Below are 23,731 nucleotides of genomic sequence, written 5' to 3' on the forward strand. Positions count from 1 at the left end.
AAGCAGCCGCATAGCACAGGGAGATCAGCTCGGTGTTTTGTGACCGCCTGGAGGGGTGGGATAGGGAGGGTAGGAGGGAGGGAGACGCAAGAGGGAAGAGATATGGGAACATATGTGTATGTATAACTGATTCACTTTGTTAAAAAGCAGAAACTAACACACCATTGTAAAGCAATTATACTCCAATAAAGATGTAAAAAAGAATAATAATCATGGTCTGTTAATCTCCTTTGTTGCCAGGAAAAACAAAACTATCAAAAAAAACTTGACTGTGAATGGAAGGATGGAAAAGCAGGGCAGTAGCTACAGAGTATAGAAGTAAGGAAGTTGTGGGGCGTTGTGTTTATTTGTTTGTGTTAATATGGGAGAGACTGAGTATATTTATGAGATAAAAAGACTCCAAAGAAGTAAAAGAGATAAAGTTACAGGAGATGACTAATGGAACCATGTCCTAGAGAAGAAAGAAGTCTACTTTCCTTGAAACAGAAGGGGTAGAGATATGGTAGGTCCAGTGAAGGGGACCACGGGCCACCCCTCCATTACTGGGAGTAAAGAGGAAAGATATTCCCTTTGCCACTATCTGTCAGAGACCAGGAGAACTAATCCCTATATGATCTTTATCCCATTCGTGTTTAGTTAATGATGTGTCAGGGCTGTGGTTCCTTTAAGCTTTTCCAGAGTAGGAACTCTCTGACCCAGTGTAAACCTGAGATGGCAAGGATACTCGTCAGAATTGTTCTGTGATGCTCTAGACTGGAGGGTCTCCATTTATCTCTGACTCCTAATTAGCCTTCTCAGTTCCCCTCTAGAAGCTGAACTGCACAGACTTTTGGGTCAGGGATAGTTACTTGGATTTGAACTTCAACTTAGCTCTTTGAACCTGTGCACAGGCACTAGACCCACTGTTTCATAATGCAGAGGCTTGAGAGTTGCATCCTCATGTGTCTGCCCTGGGCAAGGTATTGCAAAGGATGCATGCTACCAGATGGTATTACTGTGATTAAAAACAACAACCTAGAACATTAAAAAGTAGAACTTTTACAATATTTTTTAATAAGCAGTGTAGCAACCATCGATAGCTTTTGAAAAACAATGAGGCTTGCTTATTATTTCATACCAAAGTACTTTAAAAAAGAGGTTAATTACTTACATATTTTTTTTAAAGTCTGGTGCTCCAAATGTGGTGAACTTTTCTGTGATCCTAAGTGGCTAATTAGTAGTAGAAAATCTAGCAAGTATTCTTCAAAATAAATAGTCGATTGCCTTTAGGTAAAGGTACATCTTACCTATGAATGAGAAATCAACTGCTTTTGAAAGAGTGTAGACTGATTATTTTGAGATCATCTATATGGATATTTTCCATTATATGATTTTATTGCTAAAAAGATATTAACAATTTCATATTTGGGCACTTAAAAACTTGGAAACATAATTTTCTAAACTTCATTAAAATCTTAGAAAAAGAAAAGATTTGGTGGGCTTCAAACTGTCAAAAATATTTAAAATATGATAGTTTAAAAATTTTGGTTTGCAAGAACAAATGATTTTCAAGAGGATAAAGAGATTTTTACCAGTTAGATTTTAACCAGAAATCTTTGCATAATTAGTATGTGGATGAAAATCAAATGTCAGTGTTTAGTAAGTACAACTAATGATGGCTTTATTCCATTTTTAAATCAACCCATTTCCTGAGAAGCCTTTTCTTATAGCTATCAATCCAAGTTTAGAAATAAACTGAACTTAAACCAGGTCTTCAAATTACTGTATTTCAAAGCTTTAAACTAAGATTAAAACAGGCAAACATATATTCAATTACATTGATCTCATTAAATTTTAAAATAATTTTGGTAAGCACAAAAATGTACTTCTAATAAAAGTGTTTTTCTTATCTTAAAATTTTTTGTTTACGTGTTTTATAGCGTGCGTAATATATTAGTATTTAGCATAAAGCACATGTAAATTCGATAGTGGAGACGCATGCTTAAAAATTGTTTTGATGGGACGTCCTACCAAAACAGTTTGGAAACCACTGGCTTTAGGAAGCTTTAACCTCTGGTTTTGCTTTTAGTTAAATTTCAAAGTGGAGTTCCGATTCTGAAGCTGCTCTTGCATACACGCGTACTAACCCAGGAAAACAAGCCAATGCCCCAATTGGCTAAGTCTTCCCCAAACACCCTCAGGGGACGGGTTACTTGCCTCCCCCGCCACGCCGTCTGCTCTCAGGCCGCCGCAGGAGGGTGCGCGCGAGCCTCAGCCTCCGCCCGGAAGTCCAGCCTGGGAGTGCAGAGTCAGAGATTGCACAGGGCAGCGCCATCTGCCGGTGCTCTGAGTCACCGCCGGAAGCCGGCCCGAAAGCAAAGCGGACGTGAAGCATCCACCAAGCTGGAATAGCAGCGGCCGCAGCAACAGCTGGAATCTCCCAGGTACCAGGGCGGGGAGGACTCCCGAGCCCTCAGGTTCCCACGGCGGCCGCCTCTAGCCTAGAGTTCCTGCGGAGAGAGGAAGGGAGGAAGGGGGCGAGGAGGCGAGGAAGGGAGGCCAGAGGCAGACGCAGGGGTTGGGAAAGGAGGAGGAGAGGACTAGGGGAACGACGGCAGGAGGTATCCGGGCAGGAGAGCTGCGGGGCTGGGGTCGCCCTGGCCCCCGCCGTACCCTGGGCCCCCGGCCCGCTTGGTCTGGGGCTCGAAAGTGAGTCTCCAAGGACCGGGCTCCGAGACCCGAGCGCAGGTGCGCGGTGCGCAGACCCGCCCTGGGTCAGAGGGTGGCCTCCGGAGTAGAAGGGCCAAGCGGCCTGCCGCCGCCGCTGCGCTGCGATTTGCTGGCAGTGAGGGCGTGGCCGGGAACCCGAGCCTGGGCGGCGGTTCCCGGACAAGGATGGGCGGGAGCTTTGGAGAGAGTGAGTGGGAGGACCGCAGGGTCAGCAGGAAGACTGTGGCGCCCACTGCCTCCTCGCCCGGAGTTTGCATGGAGCCTTGGGCAGGTTCGCAGAGGTGCTGGGTCAATGCCACCTACAGCACAAGTCCCTGTCCCCTCTGCGATCCAGCTTATTGCGCGTACCTCCCCTCCCCTCCTCTTGTTCTCCTCCACTTCCTGCAACTTCTCATTCTTCTTTTTCTTCTTCTCCCTCCCTCCCTCCCTCCCCTCCCCTCCCTCCCTCCCCTCCCCTACCTCCCAGTCACCCAGCCTGACAGTTCCATCTTCTAGTCTTTAGTGCAGAAATTTCCTCTGTATTAGGCAGTCCCTGGTCTATTGCAGTGGTCTACCGGCAGGGTCCACAGCCTTTTTACCCACCAAATGGTGAGACGCAATATTTTTCTAAAACTTAGGTATAGCATTTGTTTGAAAACCGTTCCTGGCTTTCCAGACCATAGCTCAAGTCCAAACCTTCAAACCTGGCGTGAGGGGCCCCTCCTGCCTCACGCATCAGTTCTCTCACAGGAGACACACCCACCCAGGGCCCTGGGTCCCCGCACAAACCATGGCCTTCCTCTACATTCTTTGTACCTGCCTATCCCGCAGCCACAGCCCGAACATTCACCTCCCTCTTTCACCACCTTCAGGAGCTCCTGCCCAGTCCTGTTTCCCTTCTCCTGAACTCCTAAAGAGAATTCATTCTGCTTTACTGTGGGCTTCCTTAGCACTTTGTCGGTTTTCTTGGTACGGAGTGCACAGCCAGCTTGAAACCATGCATTCATGCATGTGTATCTCCCCAAGGGTGGGAGCTCCCAGTCAGGAATTATGGCATTTGTTTTTTACTTTTTTTCTTCAAAATCATATAAGGACAATTGGACATAAGTGCTCTTTGAACAGATTCACTTTGGGATGTGAGTATGGGATGGGGGAGTGGAGCAGGGAGATGACAGGCATTCAAGGCCCCCAGGAGAGAATGATGCTGAGTACAGTCAGCCCTCCCCTCTATCACTGGTTCTGCACTTGCACATTCAACCAACAGCAGATGGAAAGTATTTGAAAAAAGTTCTAGAAAGTTCCTAAAAGGAAAACTTGAATTTGCGCCCTCTGGCAACTATTTACGTAGCATTTACATTGTATTAGGGATTGTAAGTAATCTAGGGCTGATTTAAGGTATACAAGAGGATGTGTGTAGGTTATGAGCAAATACTATACCATTTTATATAAGGGACTTGAGCATCCTTGGATTTTGGTATCCACGGGGGTCCTGAAACCCATCCCCCATGGATACCGAGGGACAACTACTTGGAAGCAGAAGGCTTGCTTTTGTGGCTGAATCTGTCAGTTTTTTCTGAGACCTGAGGACAGTATTTAATTGTTCTGACCTTGTTTGTTCACCTGTGAAAGGAAAACGAGTTTAATGCCAATCCATTTTACTAGCTGGAAATAAAATCTTTTCACTGGTGTGAGCTGGGGCACATCTGAGAGGTGCACTGGTGTGTGTGTGCGATGGTGTGTCAGTGCTGGGGGTGAGATGCTGATGGGAAGTACTCTGCTGCTGACCAGCACCTGGATGTTGGAAAGGAATGGAGGTGAGGAAATGAGATGAAGAAAGAGGCAATATGGAAGAAACCAGAAATAGACATTTACAATTAAGAGCAGTTACAATGTAAAGAGGAAATTGATGTGATATTCCAGTTCATTCCTTTGCCTTTTCAGATTGGACAACTACACACACACACACACACACACACACTCACTCATCAGCCCAAGCTTATGTCTGCTTCACCTTGGTTCCTGTAAAACAAAGAAAGTTGCCCGCCATCCAGTTCTACAAGGATCAAGTCATTAGCCATTGCAGTCACTGACCTACAGTGCATGCTGAAAGGAATTCAGGATGAAAAACAGGATGAGGCACTCTGTGCTTTGGGAAAACAGCCTCCTTAGAGAGAGGTATCGCAGGAAAAAATTTTAATGAACCCAGATTCTTGCACTTCTCCTACGTAGGAAAGCATTAAAATCACTAACTGAGATATCTGGTCCTCGTGACTAGCAGTAACCCTTTACTGATATGTATGTCTGCCTGCGTGCATTCCCTAAAATCATGCTTCTCCCCCTACCTCCTCAGAGCTCTCTGAGAGGCTGGCTCCCAGCCTACAGTCCTCAGTAAGACCACCGAATAAAACTTAGCTCACGACTTAATCTCACGTTGTGCATTTTTTATTTCAGTCCACAGGTCAAAACTCTTATGCTCATGTAAGATCAAATCCAAATTTATTCCTGTCTTTCATCTCCAGTTTACCTAATTCTTTCCTTCTTTGAGTCTCTTTGGTGCCACCTTCTGGTAGGCGCAGTGCTATCAAGTTTGAATATCCCTCCTGGCTCCTAGGTTTTTATTTTCCGAAACATCCTCAAGTGTAAAGTGAGGAAATGTGGGGTGAGAAGTGGCCTGGAGGCAGGCTGAGGCTTGCTCTGTGGTGGGACTTGCCCACTGCAGACACATCAGCCTTGCAGCCCTCGGGTTCAAGCCCTGCAGCTGACGGCTCTGGAGGGACTTACTGAAGTGAGGGCAGTGAGGAACTTAACACTGTGTCCTCTATTAAATGACCTGTTAAGTATAGAGCACTGTTTTCAAATTGTGCCATTGTTGTATTTTCTTGGTTGACTTTTTTTTTTTTTTGGTATGCGGGGCTCTCACTGTTGTGGCCTCTCCCGTTGTGGAGCACAGGCTCCGGACGCGCAGGCTCAGCGGCCATGGCTCACGGGCCCAGCCGCTCCGCGGCATGTGGGATCTTCCCGGACCGGGGCACAAACCCGCGTCACCTGCATCGGCAGGCGGACTCCCAACCACTGCGCCACCAGGGAAGCCCCTGGTTGACGTTTTAATACATTTTTTTCAAACTTTAAAGAATGTGCACTGGTTTGGGCTGTTGTTTTATATTTAGAGTGTGAACTTCACACCGTTTCTTTTTTTTTTTTTTTCCCACCACCCTTTTTTTTTCTTTTAAACCAGAGACATCTCCTCTTGAAAAAGATATCTTAGGATGAAGCTTCAAAGGAATCATTCAACAGTGAAGAGGCTCCAGTTAAAACAGTTGTGTTCCCCACCCACTTTCCCCTCCTGCCCTTGAGGCCCAGAAGACCCACCCCCTCCAAGTCTAAATGAAATATACTTTCAAGACTGCTGCAGGAGGCCCTTCTAGTCCACTGGGGAACTGAAAGAAGGACCAGGGAATGGACCATCTGTTTATAAAAATGAGCGCATGCATGATGACCCTTATCTCTAGGTGGAGTTTCCAGTACTTTTCTTGTTTGCTAATTTTCCAAATTGGAACATATTTTTCTTGTGTAGCTTTACAATTTTTGAGTAACAAATATACATACCAATTGAAAAAAGATAGCATAATAGAAAAAATAGCTTATAGCATCATGGGATTATGGGTGACGATTTGTCCTTTTATGTTCCAAAATGTCTTCAACTGTAACAACAGAGAGATTCAGGGAAAACAAGATGAGCTGATGAACTTTAGTAATTTACTGACTAGCAGCCCAGGTTTCTAGAAGGTTTAATAGAAATAAATGCAGCATTTATAAAATTTTTCTAAAAGTATAAAAATTAATATGCTGCGAAAGCTTTTCACAACTTGCAGCAAGGTGCCTGCTGCGACTGTGCTCCCACCATCCCACGGAGACGATCTTCCTTGACAGTTACATTTTAAAGGGATGGCTGCTAGGGACTTGAGAAGGATTGTCTTGGGCTGTAAAATAGGAAAGAGGCTTTTCAAAATGTTTACCTCTCAAAGGAGCAGAGGAAGAACTTACAATGACAAATTGCCTAAAGTAAGTGCTCTAAGGAAAGAGAGGTCAGGCACCAGAGGCAGGAAGAAGCTTGTCTAAAGTTTAGTCAAGCTTGGGGGGAAAGTGAAGCCTGGATCCAGAATTAGTGCCTGATTCAAAGTGTGCGTCTGATGACTGGAGATTTGGGCTTCATGTTCTACCTCCGTGCCCAGGGGCTCCCTTCACAGCTCCCAGCCCAGTTTCAACAGCTCCGGTGGAAAATGGTGTATTGTTTTCGAGTCCTTCGGATTTAAAGTAAATTTCGTGTCTTCCCAGGAGCCCACATTTTAGGGCAGACCATCCCAGAAAAACCCTCCAAAATCTGTTGAAATCCATCCGGCTGTTTTCATGTGACAGAAATGTCATTTTTATTTATAGTATATTATAATTCATAGAACATTGCTTATAAATTATGCCAGAGACAGCAAACTGAAGAACTATTAGTCATAGGGGGATTTATCTTACAGTTCTGGAGGTCAGAAGTCCGTAAGATATTGGCAGAGCTACATTTTAAGTCTGGAGGCTCTAGGGCAGAGTCCGTTCTCTTGCCTTTTGCAGCTCCCAGAGGCTGCCTGCGTTCTGTGTCTCCACACCGTCCTGACCGTTGCGTCCATCCTCACTTCTCCTTCTCTGGCTCTGACCCTCTTGCCTTCCTCTTTAAGAAGCCTGTGATTACACTGAACCCACCTGATGATGCAGGTGACTCCATCTCAAGGTCCTTAGTCCAGTCACATCCGCCCAGTCCTTATTGCCGTGTAAGATAACATCGCCACAGGTTTTGGAGGTTCAACACGGATGTCTGGGGATGCAGTTATTCTGCTGCCTATACCCAGTGTCCACAGACAGGGCTGGAGGTGTGACTAGTGACTAGTGCGCAGTGGCTAGTGGAGGGCATGGCTAACGTGCTTCTGTGTTGTGCTTTGGGTACAGACCTTCACTGATGGATGATCTCTGTGAAGCAAATGGCACTTTTGCCATCAACTTATTAAAACTGCTGGGCGAAAAGGACAACCTGCGAAACGTGTTCTTCTCTCCCCTGAGCCTCTCCTCTGCCCTGACCATGGTCTTAATGGGGGCCAAAGGAAACACTGCGGCGCAGATGTCCCAGGTATGCGTGCCCACCACAAAGGAAGACCAAGGGCGGGCTTCCTCTGTGCTTTCATAGAGCTGGTCTGTTCATCCTTCACTCCAGCTGATGGAAGCCAGTGAGGCTGGGAGGTGGGAGGGGCACCGTGGTGAGGGAGAGAAAGCGGACATGGGTGGAAAGGTGAATTGTGTAAGACGGAATCTCCTGCTAGTTTTCATGGGAGAAATCAAGTCACTATGTTATTTTCTGCATCTTTGATAAGAAAGGTGAACTAAAATTCTGTTCCACAAAAAGGCCAAGAATTTCCACTTTGTTCTGTTTTAAACTTTTGCTAACATTGTATTTCAAATTGAAATGCAACTGTGTAAATGAACCTTTTTGTTAAATCGGTTGTTTCTAGTGTACAATTATGCATAAGTGGAAGACGAATGCAACACAAATGAGGACTTACATCTTCTGGAGTTTTTTAGAGGGAATATATTATCTGATTGATCTGAAATGGGTTATATGTGCGCTTAGCTACCAATGAAGTAGTGGATATTACTTTAGGAAAGTAGACCTTCCCCTATTTATGTCTTAGTTGCTTTGACTGTCTGGTGAATGTATCCCAGAAAACTGTCATATACACATCATGTTCCCACTAATAGCGGGGTGCGCAGACACCCCCCAGAAGTGTGTCCACGCCACAGTTGAATCCCTGGTGGCTCTTTTTTTTCCAGCTCCCTGGAGGAATGAGGCTTTGGACTGGGGTTGTTGGGAGATAAGGGAACAGCCTTGATTCTCACTCTGACCTGACATTTAAGTCACAGTCTGGTCTGGAGGACTTCTGTGGAATTGCTAATGAAACATTTCTGCTCATCTTGTCTTCTGTGGGTCATTCCCGCTACCTGTTTGTTCTGTTCTGTCTCCCTCCTGAGTTATTACGTGCTGTCTTCCTGGCATAGATAAATCTGCTAGAGCAGGGCTTTCCACCTGGGGGCGATTTTTCCTCCCTGGAACAGTTGACAAAGTCTGGACAGAGTTGGTGGTCAAAACAAAGAGGTGCTACTGACATCTAGTGAGCAGAGGCCAAAAATGCAGCTAAAAATCCTAGGATGTGCAGGCTAGCCTCCCAACAAAGTATGTGGCCCCAAAAGTCTATACTGCCAGGTTGAGGAACCCTGTGCTAGACGGTTAAACAAAACTCATTTTAAAATAGGATTCTCGGTGATTTTCAGTGTAGAAATTTGTTTGGAAATAGCTCTTTGGGGGAGAAATGGCATGTCAAAAGCTGCCGTTCTCGTCTTCTATTACCAGGCACTTTGTTTGAACAAAGGTGGAGATATTCACCAAGGATTCCAGTCACTTCTCATGGAATTGAACAAATCTGGCCCTCAGTACTTGCTCAGAACTGCCAACAGACTCTTCGGGGAAAAGACATGTGATTTCCTGCCAGTAAGTATTGCTCGCACACTGATGAAAAAGAAATTGAAAATAATACAGAAACTACAGAAGAGCAGAGATAAAGTGTAGCTCTGCTGCCTTAAAAATGTGCTTTGGGCTTCCCTGGTGGCGCAGTGGTTGAGGGTCCGCTTGCCGATGCAGGGGACGCGGGTTCGTGCCCCGGTCCGGGAAGATCCCACATGCCGCGGAGCGGCTGGGCCCGTAAGCCATGGCCGCTGGGCCTGCGCGTCCGGAGCCTGTGCTCCGCAACGGGAGAGGCCACAACGGTGAGAGGCCCGCGTACCGCAAAAAAAAAAAAAAAAAAATGTGCTTAGAATTATATTTTGTAATTGTAATTTTGAATTTTATGATTCCTTCTGAATTCTGTCCTTTGAAAAAGTATTGTCTCTGATACATCTTCCCAGATATCAATTTCAATTTGCCCATCTTCCTGCACCCAGATCTGCCTCTGCCCCTTGATCCCCTTCTCAGTGACCACATCACTCTTGCCATCCCCTGATCTCATCTCTGATTGTTGGGCTGTTTCTGTGGAGCTGGCCTCGCAAAGTCTCTTAGATTTGTCCCGTCTTCTGAATCACCACCGCCATTGCTGGGTCCAGACTCTCACATCTTCTACACTGTTACTTTAATTGTTTCCTAATGGATCTCTCCAAACTCAGCCTAGTCTTTTCACACTACTGACAGAATAATCTTTCTAAAATTAAAATCTGTTCATAAAAAATAAGGTTTTGAACCTGGGTAGTTCCTATTTACTGCAACATACAATTCCAAAGCTCCCTAGTCCAGTAAAAGCCTGCCATTGTTCAATAAGTGAAGTCCAAAAAATTATGCCACATAATATGCAGAGTGATGCTATCTTAAGATTAATGAAATGATCAGGACAAGTCTGGCCATCTCATTGGCCAGCAGTTCCAAGGGTTATTTTGTTAGACTCAGATACAATCGTGTTCTAGCTGCTGTTGGGTGCTGCCCTGTGGAGGTCGCCTGCTCTGGGCTTAAATATTATTGGAGATGATTCTGGATCCCTCAGCTAGTTAGGTTTTCTAGGATAAGCACTCGTGATTCCAGGAATCTCCTGGTTAATTGATATTCATTTTTGAATATCAGACTGACCTTGGAATACTGTAATTGGGGAATACTGGGGACACAGAGAACCATTCTCCACTTCTCTTGGTTGCTTGGGTCCTTCTTCTCTCTACATCTTCTTTCTTCTATAGAAGCTAAAATGTTTGAGAACAGGAGATGGGCGGAGGATGGGAGCCCATTGCCAGGCACATTATATCAGAAAACAAGTTTTCATGAGGTGAGTTATCCTTGGGTTTTAATGTATTGCATATAACAACCTTCTTGATTTTTATCCCAACTTATATTCCATGGCTCATCCCTTGTCACTGTTTTCCCTAATACCCTACACACACACACACACACACACATTGAACCTGTAAGATTTGTTGATAATGTAGTTCTACTGTGGAGCCTCCCAATCATTCCCTAAGGATATTTCAGACACTGTGGTTGGTGCTGATGATACAAAAATGAGTGAAACGGGGTTAGACCACCTAGTAGGGGAGACAAAATCAAACAGAAAGTCAATATGGAGTTTAAGCGTTTGACAGGAATGTTCACGGGCTGTTTTGTGCATGGCTGCTGCCGTCTGTATTCTCAAAACATATTGTAGGGGCTTCCCTGGTGGCGCAGTGGCTGAGAGTCCACCTGCCGATGCAGGGGACACGGGTTCGGGCCCCGGTCCGGGAAGATCCCACATGCCGCGGAGCGGCTGGGCCCGTGAGCCATGGCCGCTGAGCCTGCGCATCCGGAGCCTGCGCTCCGCAACGCGAGAGGCCACAGCAGTGAGAGGCCCACGTACTGCAAAAAAAATAAATAAATAAAATTGTAATTATCGTGTGTATATGTTTCTCCCTCAGCAGACTGTGAGCCACCTCAGGTCCAAGGTCATGTCTTCACCCTGGTGTCCAGCACCTGGCACTGTACCAGGCACAAAGCCAGCAGTCTATACATTTTGATTAATTGCATAAATGAGTCTTAAAGTACAGGGTGCCCTGTGCAAGCATTTGTGCTAGAAACACGTTAAGAAAGAAATGTTTTCACACTTTTAGGAAACTTTGACAAGTGGAATGTGGCCAAACTAGGTATTTTGCATTTGTAGGCTTTTAAGGAGTCCTGCCAGAAGTTCTATCAGGCAGACCTGGAGGAACTGAACTTTTCTAAAGACACTGAAGAATGCAGGAAACACGTAAATGACTGGGTGACAGAGAAGACTGAAGGTGAGAGATTTTCATTTCAGGAGATGTGGTGTTATGAGGGACACAGAGCTGAGATTGCCGGATGTGACCTCCACGGGTGGCCACTGTGACCCTAACCTGGGATGTGACCTCCACGGGTGGCCACTGTGACCCTGTAACCTGGGATGTGACCTCCACGGGTGGCCACTGTGACCCTGTAACCTGGGATGTGACCTCCACGGGTGGCCACTGTGACCCTGTAACCTGGGATGTGACCTCCACGGGTGGCCACTGTGACCCTGTAACCAGTGGCCTGTTTATGTGTGTTTGCTGGGCTTTCAGGCCATTGATGCAATTCTGATATTTTTCTTGGGCTTACGAAGTGGTGATTTCTGAAAAATGCTTAAACCTAATGTTAGTCTCTCAGATGCCCTCCCCTCTGGAAGGTAATGGAACATCCCCGAAAAATGCTTCCTCTTTGGTTGCCCCATTTAACTTCTACCTGCGAGGACACTGCCGTGCTCTAAGGGCAGGACATTCCATTTAGGTTATAGCTGAGGTGGGACAACGTTTCATGTCACCTCCCAGTGGTGATGTGAGCCGCTCTAGTTTCATCCACAGCCCTCTCCTGCCCTCTGAACTTGGCTGTGGCTAAGTTTGCTTTTCTGAATTTGCTCCAGATTCTGGAAGTGCAGCTACCGTGGAGCATACAGGGTGCCCTGTCCAGACACATTCTGTCTCAGCAGAAACATTTCTGCCAGTTCTCAATTAGAGTGCAGAGAAAAAGGACGTGCTTTTCAGAACTCTAAGTACTCAGCACGTAATTTAGAGACGTCAGCAGGCGGGGAGGTTACGTCACTCGTTTGTTCACATGCCCACCTGGCACTCATTATTCCATCCGTTCCATCTTATGGCGCATCCACTGCGCGTCAGGCAGCCACAATACCCGTGATCACGCAGGCAGCCAACGACCATCGGAAGGGAAGAGCCTTTCACGTTGATATTTTCGTACGTCACGTGTGTAGTGGTCTCTGGCTCTCCAGTTGATCTAGCAGCACTGAGTCACCTAGGGAAGCCAGAAGCTTCTCCACACCTCACCCTCCCTCCACCACCCACTTCCCCCTCCACGGCTGCTCACACCCTTCCTTCCAACAGGTTGACCACCCAAGATTTCCCGGAATAGCAGAGCTGGAGGGGGGGTTGGGGATCACCTTGTCTCCGCTCTCATTGGACAACTCAATTTGGGCCCCTTTATTGCATCCCCCTAATTCTTTTGCCCCATTCCCTCCCTCCAGGAAGCTGCCTTCTCCCATTTACAGATCTGTATCCCCATCCTTTGGAAGCCTCTTCTCACCTAAATGAGACTTGAAGGTGGGCACAGAGCAACGATTCTTAATCAGAATCAACCTCTAGGGGATATCTGGCCATAACTGAAGACATTTTCAGTTGTCATAGTTGGGGGAAGTGATACTGGCTAAACATCCTAAACACACAGGACCATCCCCCAAACAAAGAATTATGTGGCCTAAAATGCCAGTAGTGGCGTGGCTGAGAAATGACGGTGCCAAGGTCGAGAAGCTTACAGTTGGAATCGAGACTCTTGGGTTATTTTCTCAGCTCAACCACTTGGTCGCCTATGTGACCTTGGCAAAAAGTCAGGCAAATACTCTGAACCTGAATTTCTACATCTATAAATTGAGGGCAAAATGGTCGTTGACCTGCCTGCTTCAAGATTCTTGTTTAAGGACAAACACTACGCTGTACGTGTGCACAGAATGAAACACCATCACCCCGATTCCTCAGGCAGCCGGAACTACAGGATCCAGCCTTTCCTCCACCAAGCCTCGGCTTTCAGTGTCAAGAGAGCTTTTGTAAAAGAATGTTTATTCTCCCCCAATAGCAATAACTTTCTCTCATACTCTTTACAGGAAAGATTTCAGAGATACTGGGGGCTGGGGCAATCGGTCCTCTGACTAAGCTGGTCCTCGTGAATGCAACCTATTTCAAAGGAAAGTGGAATGAGCAATTTGACAGAAAGCACACAAGGGGAATGACCTTTAAAACCAACAAGGTAGGGACATATTTTTGCAGATATACAGCTACTTTCTAAAGTACTACTCTGGGGAAGGTTGTGAGTGAATGGAAAAACATAATTTATTTCACACTGTCTTGATTCTTAATTTATTATTTCTGAAGGAATTTCATGCCCCCTATATATCTCTTATTGGAATGGGAAAGAGAAAAACGAAAATAATTGTTACACTGATCATTTTGTTTTTGGATCCTTGGTCAAATCGATCTTCTCTCTCTGGTCATGTTATTTGGATTGAAAGAAACTGTCTTCTAAGCCTTGGAATTATGTTTGTATTTTACTATCACTGTTGTATTTAGACACTTTCTTGCAACAGTCAGTGACAACTGTGACTATTTATTGCCTTAGAATTCATGGCTGTACAATTCCTAATACAAGAAAAAAAGTGTTAGCAAATGTTCAGGCCAGCTTTGTTTTTATTTATTCTTGGAACTTCTTAAGAAATAAAAATTATACGTATTTAAGGTGTACAAGGTGAGGGTTTGATAAACATATACATAGTGAAATGATTACCGCAGTCAAGCTAATTAAAATATCTTTCCCTCACATAGTCACCATATATTTTCTGTGATGACAGCACCGAAATCTACCCTCTTAGCAAATTTCCAGTATTTGATACGGTATTATTAACTATAGCATCATGTTGTATATTTGATTTCTAGAATTACATACCTAACTTTAAAACACTTTTCTCCACTTTTGAATATGATAACGGCTGGGGTCAGTAACTGTTAGCTTGGAATTTGACCTCCATCCGCTTGATAACAGTGTATTACACAAAAATTTATAAATCTAGAATATATTTGATGCAAGCTTTAAAAATGGTGGACCCTAGACATCTGATCAAGGTTCCCCCTTCAAGAAAAGCAAGGCCATAAAGCCAATTATATAATTGAGCAAGTTTTCAGAATAGAAGTATAACTCCCGGGGCTTCCCTGGTGGCGCAGTGGTTAAGAATCCGCCTGCCAATGCAGCGGACATGGGTTCGAGCCCTGGTCCAGGAAGATCCCACATGCCGCAGAGCAACGAAGCCCGTGAGCCACAACTACTGAGCCCGCGTGCCCAGAGCCCGTGCTCCGCAACAAGAGAAGCCACCGCAACGAGAAGCCCGCGCACCACAACAAAGAGTAGTAGCCCCCGCGCGCAGCAACGAAGACCCAACGCAGCCAAAAATAAATAAATAAATTTATTGGGGAAAAAAAAAAGTATAACTCCCTCTGGCCTATATACCTTTTCCAACCAGATCTTTCTGCCTAAAGACCTGAATATTAGTTAAATTTCCCCTTAACTTGGAGAAATAATTTTATTTTTTTAGATATATATATTTTTTTAATGAATTTATTTTTGGCTGTGTCGGGTCTTCGTTTCTGTGCGAGGGCTTTCTCTAGTTGCGGTGAGTGGGGCCACTCTTCATCGCGGTGCGTGGGCGTCTCACTGTCGTGGCCTCTCTTGTTGCAGAGCACGGGCTCCAGACGCGCAGGCTCAGTAGCTGTAGTGCGCGGGCTTAGTTGTTCCGCGGCATGTGGGATTTTCCCAGACCAGGGCTCGAACCCGTGTCCCCTGCATTGGCAGGCAGATTCTCAACCACTGCGCCACCAGGGAAGCCCGAGAAATAATTTAATTAAAAGGTCCCTGGGAGTGCTTCTCTACCCATCTTCTCAAAAGAGAAAAAAAAAACACAATTTCTTCTGAGAATAATATAGTTTTGTGTCTCTCCATATTCATCAATTGATTCTCTCCTGCCTCATAATACTTGATCTGCTGGGGCAACAGAATGTTATACTCAACACTAATATGTAATAATGAAGACTTTACATCAATCAGCATAAGTGCATAGAAATAATAATTATATGTACCTAGGGATTCTGCGAATCAGACATATCTTTTAGTGCACTGCGCTCATTTTTCAGTAATTTGATTTTAATGTTGTATTCTTATTAGGAGAAGAAGACAGTGCAGATGATGTTTAAGCAAGCTAAATTTAAAATGGGGTATGTGGAGGAGGTGCACGCCCAGGTCCTGGAGCTGCCCTACGTGGAGGGGGTGCTGAGTATGCTCATTTTACTGCCTGATGACAACACAGATCTCGCTGTGGTAAGCCCTTGGCAATGAGTCTGAGTGTCCATGGATCCAGGCTAAGCTCATTTTTAAAAGTCCATCCACCAGATAGCATTTGAGGAATTTCCAATTTAGGATTATTTTAAGGAGTGCTAAATGAACACCACTGCATGTCTTTGGGTGAACATGTGTATGCATTTCCTGTTGAGGGTACCACTAGGAGTGGAATTGCTGGTATTGACAAATTTTGATGAAGCTTAGAAGAGAGACTTCCAAAAATATAAGAACATTATTATTTATTTTGAAGGGAGGGTCTAGCTGAGAGCCCAATAATTACTGAACAAAAGGACAGGAAAAGGATAAGAATGGGTCTGGGCCGTGTTCCTCAAACATTAATGTGCATATTAACCTAATGGGATCTTGTTAAAATGCAGACTTTTATTTGGGGGGAGTTATGGCCTGAGATTTTGCATTTCTAACAAGATTCCAAGTGATGCAGATGCCGTTGGTCATAGACCAACTTGAGGAGCAAGCGTCTAAAGTACAGGTGAGGAATTTATCTCAGACACGAGGAACACATCTTCCCGTGACGGAAAGTGGGGGTTCAGGATGGGGGCAAGTAACTTTGTAGGGTGGGAGGCACAGGAGTGATAGTGTGCTCGTTATCTGGCTCTCTGGGGTGGAGGGGAAGCATTATGATATTTAGTGATTCCTGTGGTGTAAATACCCCCACCATGGCTGAAGTTAGGCTCCCGAGGGTTTAACAATTGACTCTCACCGGAGATCCAAGCCAGCTCCAGCCCACCGCCTGCACACCAGCACACCGCTGTGACGCTAGGGCCTGCCTGATCTCCCTGGCTTCTCCATGGAATCAGGAAGGTCCTGGCATAAGTCAAGGATGAGCTCTGTCACGGCGACTTGAGAAGAAAATTAGGAGAGTCTAGGAATAGAGCTGACATCCAAACCCAGCTGTCACGGGAGAGGAGAACTCACCTGGACTCCAGGTGGTGAAGGGAAGTGGGGACGCAAGTGGAAGCCCCCTCTTCCTCCTTTATTTCTTCCCTGTGGATAAACAGAATGAGTTCTGGGTCTTGTAGGTTTTGAAACTCCAGGGCAGGCAGAGGGCAAACAAGGATGCCAGAAGCAATCGTCCTGTGGAATTCCCCATTGCTGCTCTCCCCTCCCCAGAATCCACATCTTCCTTCCCGTTCAGATGATCCCCGATTTCCCCATTTTTCATCCATCAGAGTTCTGAGCCATGCTTTGTCTCCCTTTTGTCGAACAAGTTCTCAAACTCATGGTAAAGTGTTCCGCATGAATACAATCAATTGGTTATGAGAATTTTCTAAATTAAAAAAATGCTTGAAATGAATTTGCTACAGATAGTTAAAAATAAAACCCTATCTTTGTCTCAGGTGTTTTCTAACTGTTCTTCTCTTGTGGCCATAAAACAAGGAAAATGCAAGAATTTGAGGGGAAATCCAGGTGTGTTTATAAGAGGAAATATCCCTTAGATTGTCTTGGACTAGATCTCACCATCTAACTGCACGTCATGCGTGTGTGTGGAGGTGTTAATGAGTGGGGGGATGGGTGGGTACCAGGCTCTTGTCATCTAGCTTTTAAGATTTAACTCTTCATTATTTCAGGTGGAAAAGGCACTTACATATGAGAAGTTCAGAGCCTGGACAAATCCAGAAAAGCTGACTAAGGATAAAGTTCAAGTTTTTCTTCCCAGATTAAAGCTGGAGGAGAGTTATGACTTGGAGGCTTTTCTTCGAAGTTTAGGAATGACTGATGCTTTTGAGGAAGCCAAGGCCGACTTTTCTGGAATGTCAGCCAAGAAGAACGTGCCCATGTCCAAGGTCGTGCACAAGTGCTTTGTAGAGGTCAACGAGGAGGGCACGGAGGCAGCTGCGGCCACCGCGGTGGTCAGGAACTCCCTGTGCAGCAGAACTGAGCCAAGATTTTGTGCAGACCACCCCTTCCTTTTCTTCATCAGGCACCATGAAACCAACAGCATTTTGTTCTGCGGCAAGTTCTCTTCTCCATAAAGAGCTGCAGTCGTCGTATGTCACTCTGCCTACCCTGCCTTACTTCAAATTCCCTGTGACCAAATTGATGCGGTGGTTTGAATGCCAAAATAAAGTGTAATTATGGTAACAGGACCCCCTCACAGAGTTGTTGAGAGGATTTAATAGGTTGATAAAGAGGTTAGAGCAATACCTGCTATAGCTGTACACAATATCATTATTAGACAAGAGTCAATTGCATTTTTATGCACCTAAAATGCAATAGTTAGAAAATGTAATTAATTTTGCACTAAAAATATAATGTTCTTAGGAATGATAATTAACAAAAGATAAGACTGTTATGTTGAAAATTATAAAGTGCTATTGACAGTCATTAACGATGACCAAAATAAATGGACATATTTCATATCACGAATAGACCTTGAGTTAAAAAATTGTCAGTTCTCCCCCACTTGTCCTATTGATGTAATTCTAATCCAAATTCTAGCAACGCTTCTATGGAACCTGACAAGTTTATTTAAAAATTTATATGAATAAGCAAAAGGCCAAAATTTATAACACATTTCTAAAGAAAAAGATCAAGTTGCAGAGCTCTGCTCTACTAGATATTGAAGCTTGTCATAAAGCCCTGGTAATACAGTGTGGTGTTTACACAGGGATAGACAAACAGATTAATAGTACAGAAGAGCCCAGAAGCATACTTACTCATACATGAAATGTGAAATAGAAAAGAATTGGTATTAGAGGTCAATAGGAAAATGACAGCCCAATACAGTATGCTGGGAAACATTCCTTATTTAAAAGAAGAAAACAATTATTGAGATAGTAAACACTTAACGAGAAATGAAAATTTTATATGCTTTACAAGAAAATATAGCAGAATATTGTATGACTTTAGGGAAAGGAAGGATTTTTTTTTTGGCCATGCTGCAAGGCTTGCAGGATCTTAGTTCCCCGACCAGGGATTGAACCCACGCCCTTGTCAGTGAAAGCATGGATTCCTAACCACTGGACCACCAGGGAATTCCCAAAGAAGGATTTCTTAATCAATATATAAAAAGCATAACAGTTAAGGTAAACAATGGACAAAATCAACTACATTAAAATACAGGTACTTTAAGTTTAAAATACACCATACAAATTATAAAAATATAAGCACAAACCAGGAGATGATAGTTTAACAAATTTAACCACTAAAGGATAAATCCTTTAGTGGTTAAATATTGCCATGAAAGAATCTGTAAGAAAACGGCAAACAATCCAGTAGAAAAATTGACATGAAATGGATACTTCACAAAAGAGGAAACAGAAAAGGTCAGTAAACACATGACAAGATGCTCAATCTCATTCATAAAAGAAAGCAAACTAAAATAGAAATTAGAGGTCAGAGGGGGATGTGGCCATCGAGGGAGAGCACAGACAGATTCACTGTTGCTGGCTTTTGAGGATGGAGGAAAGGGGCCCCGTCAAGGGACGTGGATGGAGAAGCTGGAAAGGACACGGAAATGGATTCTGCCACAGAGCCCTGAGAGAGGGATGCAGTCCTGCAGGCACCTTGGTTTTAGCCCAGAGACTTGCGTTAGACTTCTGACTAGCAGAGCTTTGAGATGGTGAATCTGTGGTGTTTTAGGTCACTAAGTTTATAACAGTTTGTTACAGCATCAACAGGAAATGAATACAGCATTCAACACTGATTCTTGCCATTGGCAAATGACAGAAACACATTTCTTTCTAACTTAGAAAAAAGCAATTTATCATCCAGTATCAAGTTAAGAAAAGTGCTTGAGGAATAACTAGAACTATGGACCCAAGTGCCTTAGGCTCTTTCTTCATCTCTGGTTTTATTGTTTCTCAGTGTGTCAGCTTCCTTCTTTCCCCACAGCACTTGAAGCAGAGCTCCACCCCTCAACCCCAAAACCATAGTCTTAGGTTGGCCAAATTTTGTTCCATAGCTGTCCATCCTAGAATAAACAACAAGGGCAAAGCAGCTAGGAAACACAGAGATGAACTAGGGACAGTTACTATAATACGTTGCTTGGAAGACTGATCACGTGTCTGCGTTCCACCAAACCTGTTTTGGCCATAACTGAGCTGTGATACGTCTCAGTTCATGGCCTCCTCCTGCCAGTTAAAGACTAACACAACTAGAGAAAACAATTTAAAATAACATTGATCAGGTTATTTAAAAGCATTTGGATCAACAGAACTATCAGAAGCCAAGCTCATCCACTGTGTTGGTTTTTACTGCTGACACTTAACCACCATCCCAGTGGCTTGGGTAAAGGATCTTCGTCTCGCAATTCTGTAGGTCAGTGGCTTACCCCGGTCTTATAGTGTCAAAGTCAGGGTGTCGGCAGGGCTGCCTCCTTTGGGGGTTTTGAGGGAGAATCCATTTCCAGAGACATTCAGGTTACTGGCAGCACTGAGCTCCACGTGGTAGTAGGAATGAGGTCCCTGCTTTCTTGTTGCCTGTCAGCTGGGGGCCTTTTTTGGTGGCTTTCTTCCAGTTTCAAAGTCAGCGATGGTGGTCCAGTCCATCTTATGCTTTTGTAGGGAAGGGAAACTTTACTTCTAGCCACCACCTTAGGTTTTCAGCTGAGGCTCTTTAACAAAAAGATTAGCAAGAGAAAGACAGTTTATTACTGCATGTATTCGTATACACTACTACCAGATATTCCACTCCTAGTTAGAAACCCTAGAGAAACTGTATGTTCAAGAGACATGGAAAATAATGCTCACAGCAATACTATTTCATCACAGCAAGAAAAAATGCTAAAAGAGACCCTAGGGAAAAATGCTGAATTATTAAAATGAATAAATTATGTTGTATTCATACCAAGGAATCAGGGCTATCACCTTACTCAGCTCTGGGGCACCATTCACACTGTCAGCACCTTTCATACAGAACACAATGTACAAGGTTGTACAAATTTGTACAGAACACCATATATTAGGGAAAATGAATTAATCACAGCTATCAGCGTAAAACAATGCAGAGTAAAAATAACAAGTGTCAACTGCATTTGCACAAAGTTAAATAATAAGCAAACTGGTCATTATGTTGTTTAGAGCTACATCTATGTAGTTATAGAGAAAACTATAGAGAAAAAGCAAAGGAATTGCTAACACAAAATACAGGATAGTACGAAATCCAGGGCAGGGAAAGAATGTAATCAGATCAACAGGAAGCTTCAAAATTATTCCTGATACTCTGTTTCTTAAGTTGGATAGTGGATATTAGATGCTTCTTCAACTTACTATTAATCTTTAAATATACATATATGTATATCCATTGTGTTGTATCAGTGATACATTTCACAATAAAAATAATTTAACAAAAGAATGGAGAAATCATAGTATAATGTGATGCAATGAGGACTAAAACCAGCTAAGAGAAATAAGACTAAATATTGTAAATTTAATAGTGGAACTAAAAGTGACTTCCTTATTAAAAGATAAAAATCTTTTAGATTGAAAATGAAAAACGGTGTTTGGTCAAATGTGGTTTTCAATTAGCATACCTCAAACAAAGTGACATCAAGTGAGCAAAGATCTATCAGGGAAATTTAAATAAAGGGACAGCAGGAGTCAAACTATTAATAGCAGAAAAGGTGGACTTTAAGGAAGTGAATTAAAATGGAGAAATGCTGTCTTTTGATATAGAAAGGGTATGATTCATAATGAAGATAAAATTAAAATTTCAACATGCCTTTCAATACTGGACAGATGAACATAGAAAAAATAATAGAAATCTGATAAAAAATATCACCAGTATACTGTACTTCATAATAAGACCCATTTTTGTACATCTTCACACCTCTGAAAGATATGTCTAGATGTAATTTTCATTGTCCATATATGTTTGTTTTTAGTCATAGGTGTCTTTATTTTTTTCACTTCAGGTTATTGTTGATGCTATGTGTGTCGAGTATAGTTGCCATTAATTTTTAAACATTATATTATTATCTGGCCTTAAAAAATTACTGTAAATGCCAAAAATTACTGAAGTGAAACGGTGATGTGGAATTTGATATTAGAGAAGTGAATATCTAGATTTGGAAGAATGAGTGAAATTCCCAATTTTCTTGCAAAGCAATGACCATAATCCATAATTTATAGGACCTAAGAAAGGACAACCCTATAACCCTGTGTTATAGGTTCCCTATTATACGCTAACATCAAAACTTGCAGAAAGAGCATCAGTAGCTTGGAAGAAAATCCCAGACAATAGGGCTATGTTTGCGCACGTTTGGTAATGCCCACATACCAAAGTTCTTGCTGGCAGAATAAAGAATACTGTGATGAAAAAATGAACATCTATGGTTTTAAGCCCCATAAACATTTAAAAGAATCAGATTCTGAATATGGTTTTAAGTTATTTTGCAATTTATTTTGAAAATACTGCATTTTACATATGAAGAAGACAATATATATCTAAACACACCTAAAGGAACTCTTTACATATTTATAAATAAAAATTCAAGTGAAACAAAGTATTGTCTCATAATTCAATTGGCACAGCTTTTATTTCCTTAGCAATACATGAAATAATAATGCATTTTAGAGGGGGGTCATTTTAGAATTGATGACATGTGGTACAATTTATTTGATTATTTCTTCCCTTCCTATCTTACTGTCAAAAATGTATGGCCATCAAGTGTTAGACCCTCTGAATTGATCATCTACAGCTCAACTTTTCTCTATTTTCAAATCCTGAGCTATTTCCCGATTTTTTTTCTCCAAGTCCTTCTATTGACTGTTTTGGCAATAATGTTTTAAATTTCAGAAACATATTTTCTTGCCTTTTGTTTATTCCTTTCTGTCGTATCGGTCTGTGTGTCTGTGTCTGTGTGAGCGTGTGTAATAAGCTCTTGAATTAGCTAAAAATACCAAATGGGAATTGTTCACGTTCTTGTCTAAATTGTTTCTTCCAGATCAGCTCTTCTGAGTGTCAGTATCGTTCCCTCTATAGTAAACCAAAGATGTTCTTCAAGGTTCCTTGTGCATTTTGATTGTCGACTCCTATCCAGTAATGAATAATTTTGAGGATTGATGTAGGCAGCTCGTCTATGTTGCCTCTACTGTTGTCTATGTGTATAGGTAGGGCTCTTTATTCAATAGGCCTCTCTGTCAAAAAGTATGCTTAACTGAGAAGCCTGCTTTTAATGGAGCGGTGTGTAACCTGCATTCTGTACCAGAGGGCGTGCAGGTAGAAAAGCCTGGCGTGCCTACCTCTTTCCCCACCTGCCTCCACTCCCTTTCCTCCTTCTTTAACTTTCAAATTTCAGAGTAGGATAAATTCTACTCTCAGGTTCTAGTCTCCATATTAAAAGCACCTTCTCTCTCTGGCCAGATTTTTAAATTTTCTTTACCAAAAAAGTTCACAGTTTTATTTTTCCCTAGGGAGCAATTCTGGATTGCCCATCACTCTGCCAACAGGGAGATAGATGGGAGGCATGGAGCCAGTGGGAGCCACTGGAGTTCCATCTCCCTTCTGCCCTCTCTCCCTCAGGGTCTGCTGACTCAGAATCCCGAGCCTGTCTGGGAATTCTGATGCCCACCAGTACCCGAGCATTCTCCTTTACGTGTGCCAAGCTGCTTGTTCCTTCACTTTGATTCATCCATTGATATCCTGCCACATACATTATGACTTCCAGAAATCAACCAGAACCTTGTGCCCACCATTGAACTCCCTCTCATCCTTCTTAGTTTCATTGGTATATTTCTTTTTTCCCCTTCTATACAGTCATCAAAATAGGATATTTAGGGGGAAAGCAGGCAACACATGTTCCATGTTTACCGTATGCCAGAAGATTGCTATTTGTGGACAGTCTTCTTGTGCCATTACACCTTGTGGAGTGAAGCTCATAAAGGTGAGCCAAAAGGATGCAAAACAATACAATGATGAACTATCCTAAGTATTAGGAAAAGAAGCAAAATAAAGGCTGCCATGAGGGAGTCACCTGGGAGACGTACTTAGATTGGCAATGAGGGACGACCTCTCTGAAGAAGTACCATTTAAGATCTAAAT

The 23,731-nt window shown here is 43.3% G+C and overlaps 1 protein-coding gene across 1 annotated transcript; it reads left to right on the forward strand.

The window, feature by feature from the left end:
* Positions 1 to 2,202: 2,202 nt before the first annotated feature.
* Positions 2,203 to 17,835, forward strand: LOC309831278 (serpin B8). The gene is made up of 7 exons (XM_082668335.1): positions 2,203 to 2,423; positions 7,678 to 7,855; positions 9,131 to 9,268; positions 11,445 to 11,562; positions 13,449 to 13,591; positions 15,554 to 15,706; positions 17,317 to 17,835. Exons 2-7 carry the CDS (start codon positions 7,688 to 7,690, stop codon positions 17,719 to 17,721), a joined length of 1,125 nt encoding a protein of 374 aa, XP_082524461.1. The 5' UTR covers positions 2,203 to 2,423; positions 7,678 to 7,687; the 3' UTR covers positions 17,722 to 17,835.
* The last annotated feature ends 5,896 nt before the right edge of the window (positions 17,836 to 23,731 follow it).

This window comes from Grampus griseus, assembly GCF_964374135.1.
Source record: "Grampus griseus genome assembly, chromosome: 12".
Lineage (NCBI taxonomy): Eukaryota > Metazoa > Chordata > Mammalia > Artiodactyla > Delphinidae > Grampus > Grampus griseus.

Bases quoted from the DNA above. Each gene is read 5' to 3' on its own strand.
- LOC309831278 (XM_082668335.1), top strand. From the start codon at position 7,688: ATGGATGATCTCTGTGAAGCAAATGGCACTTTTGCCATCAACTTATTA. The intron at 9,269-11,444 runs GTAAGTATTGCT...TTGCATTTGTAG, and splicing joins AGACATGTGATTTCCTGCCA to GCTTTTAAGGAGTCCTGCCA. The intron at 13,592-15,553 runs GTAGGGACATAT...TATTCTTATTAG, and splicing joins TGACCTTTAAAACCAACAAG to GAGAAGAAGACAGTGCAGAT.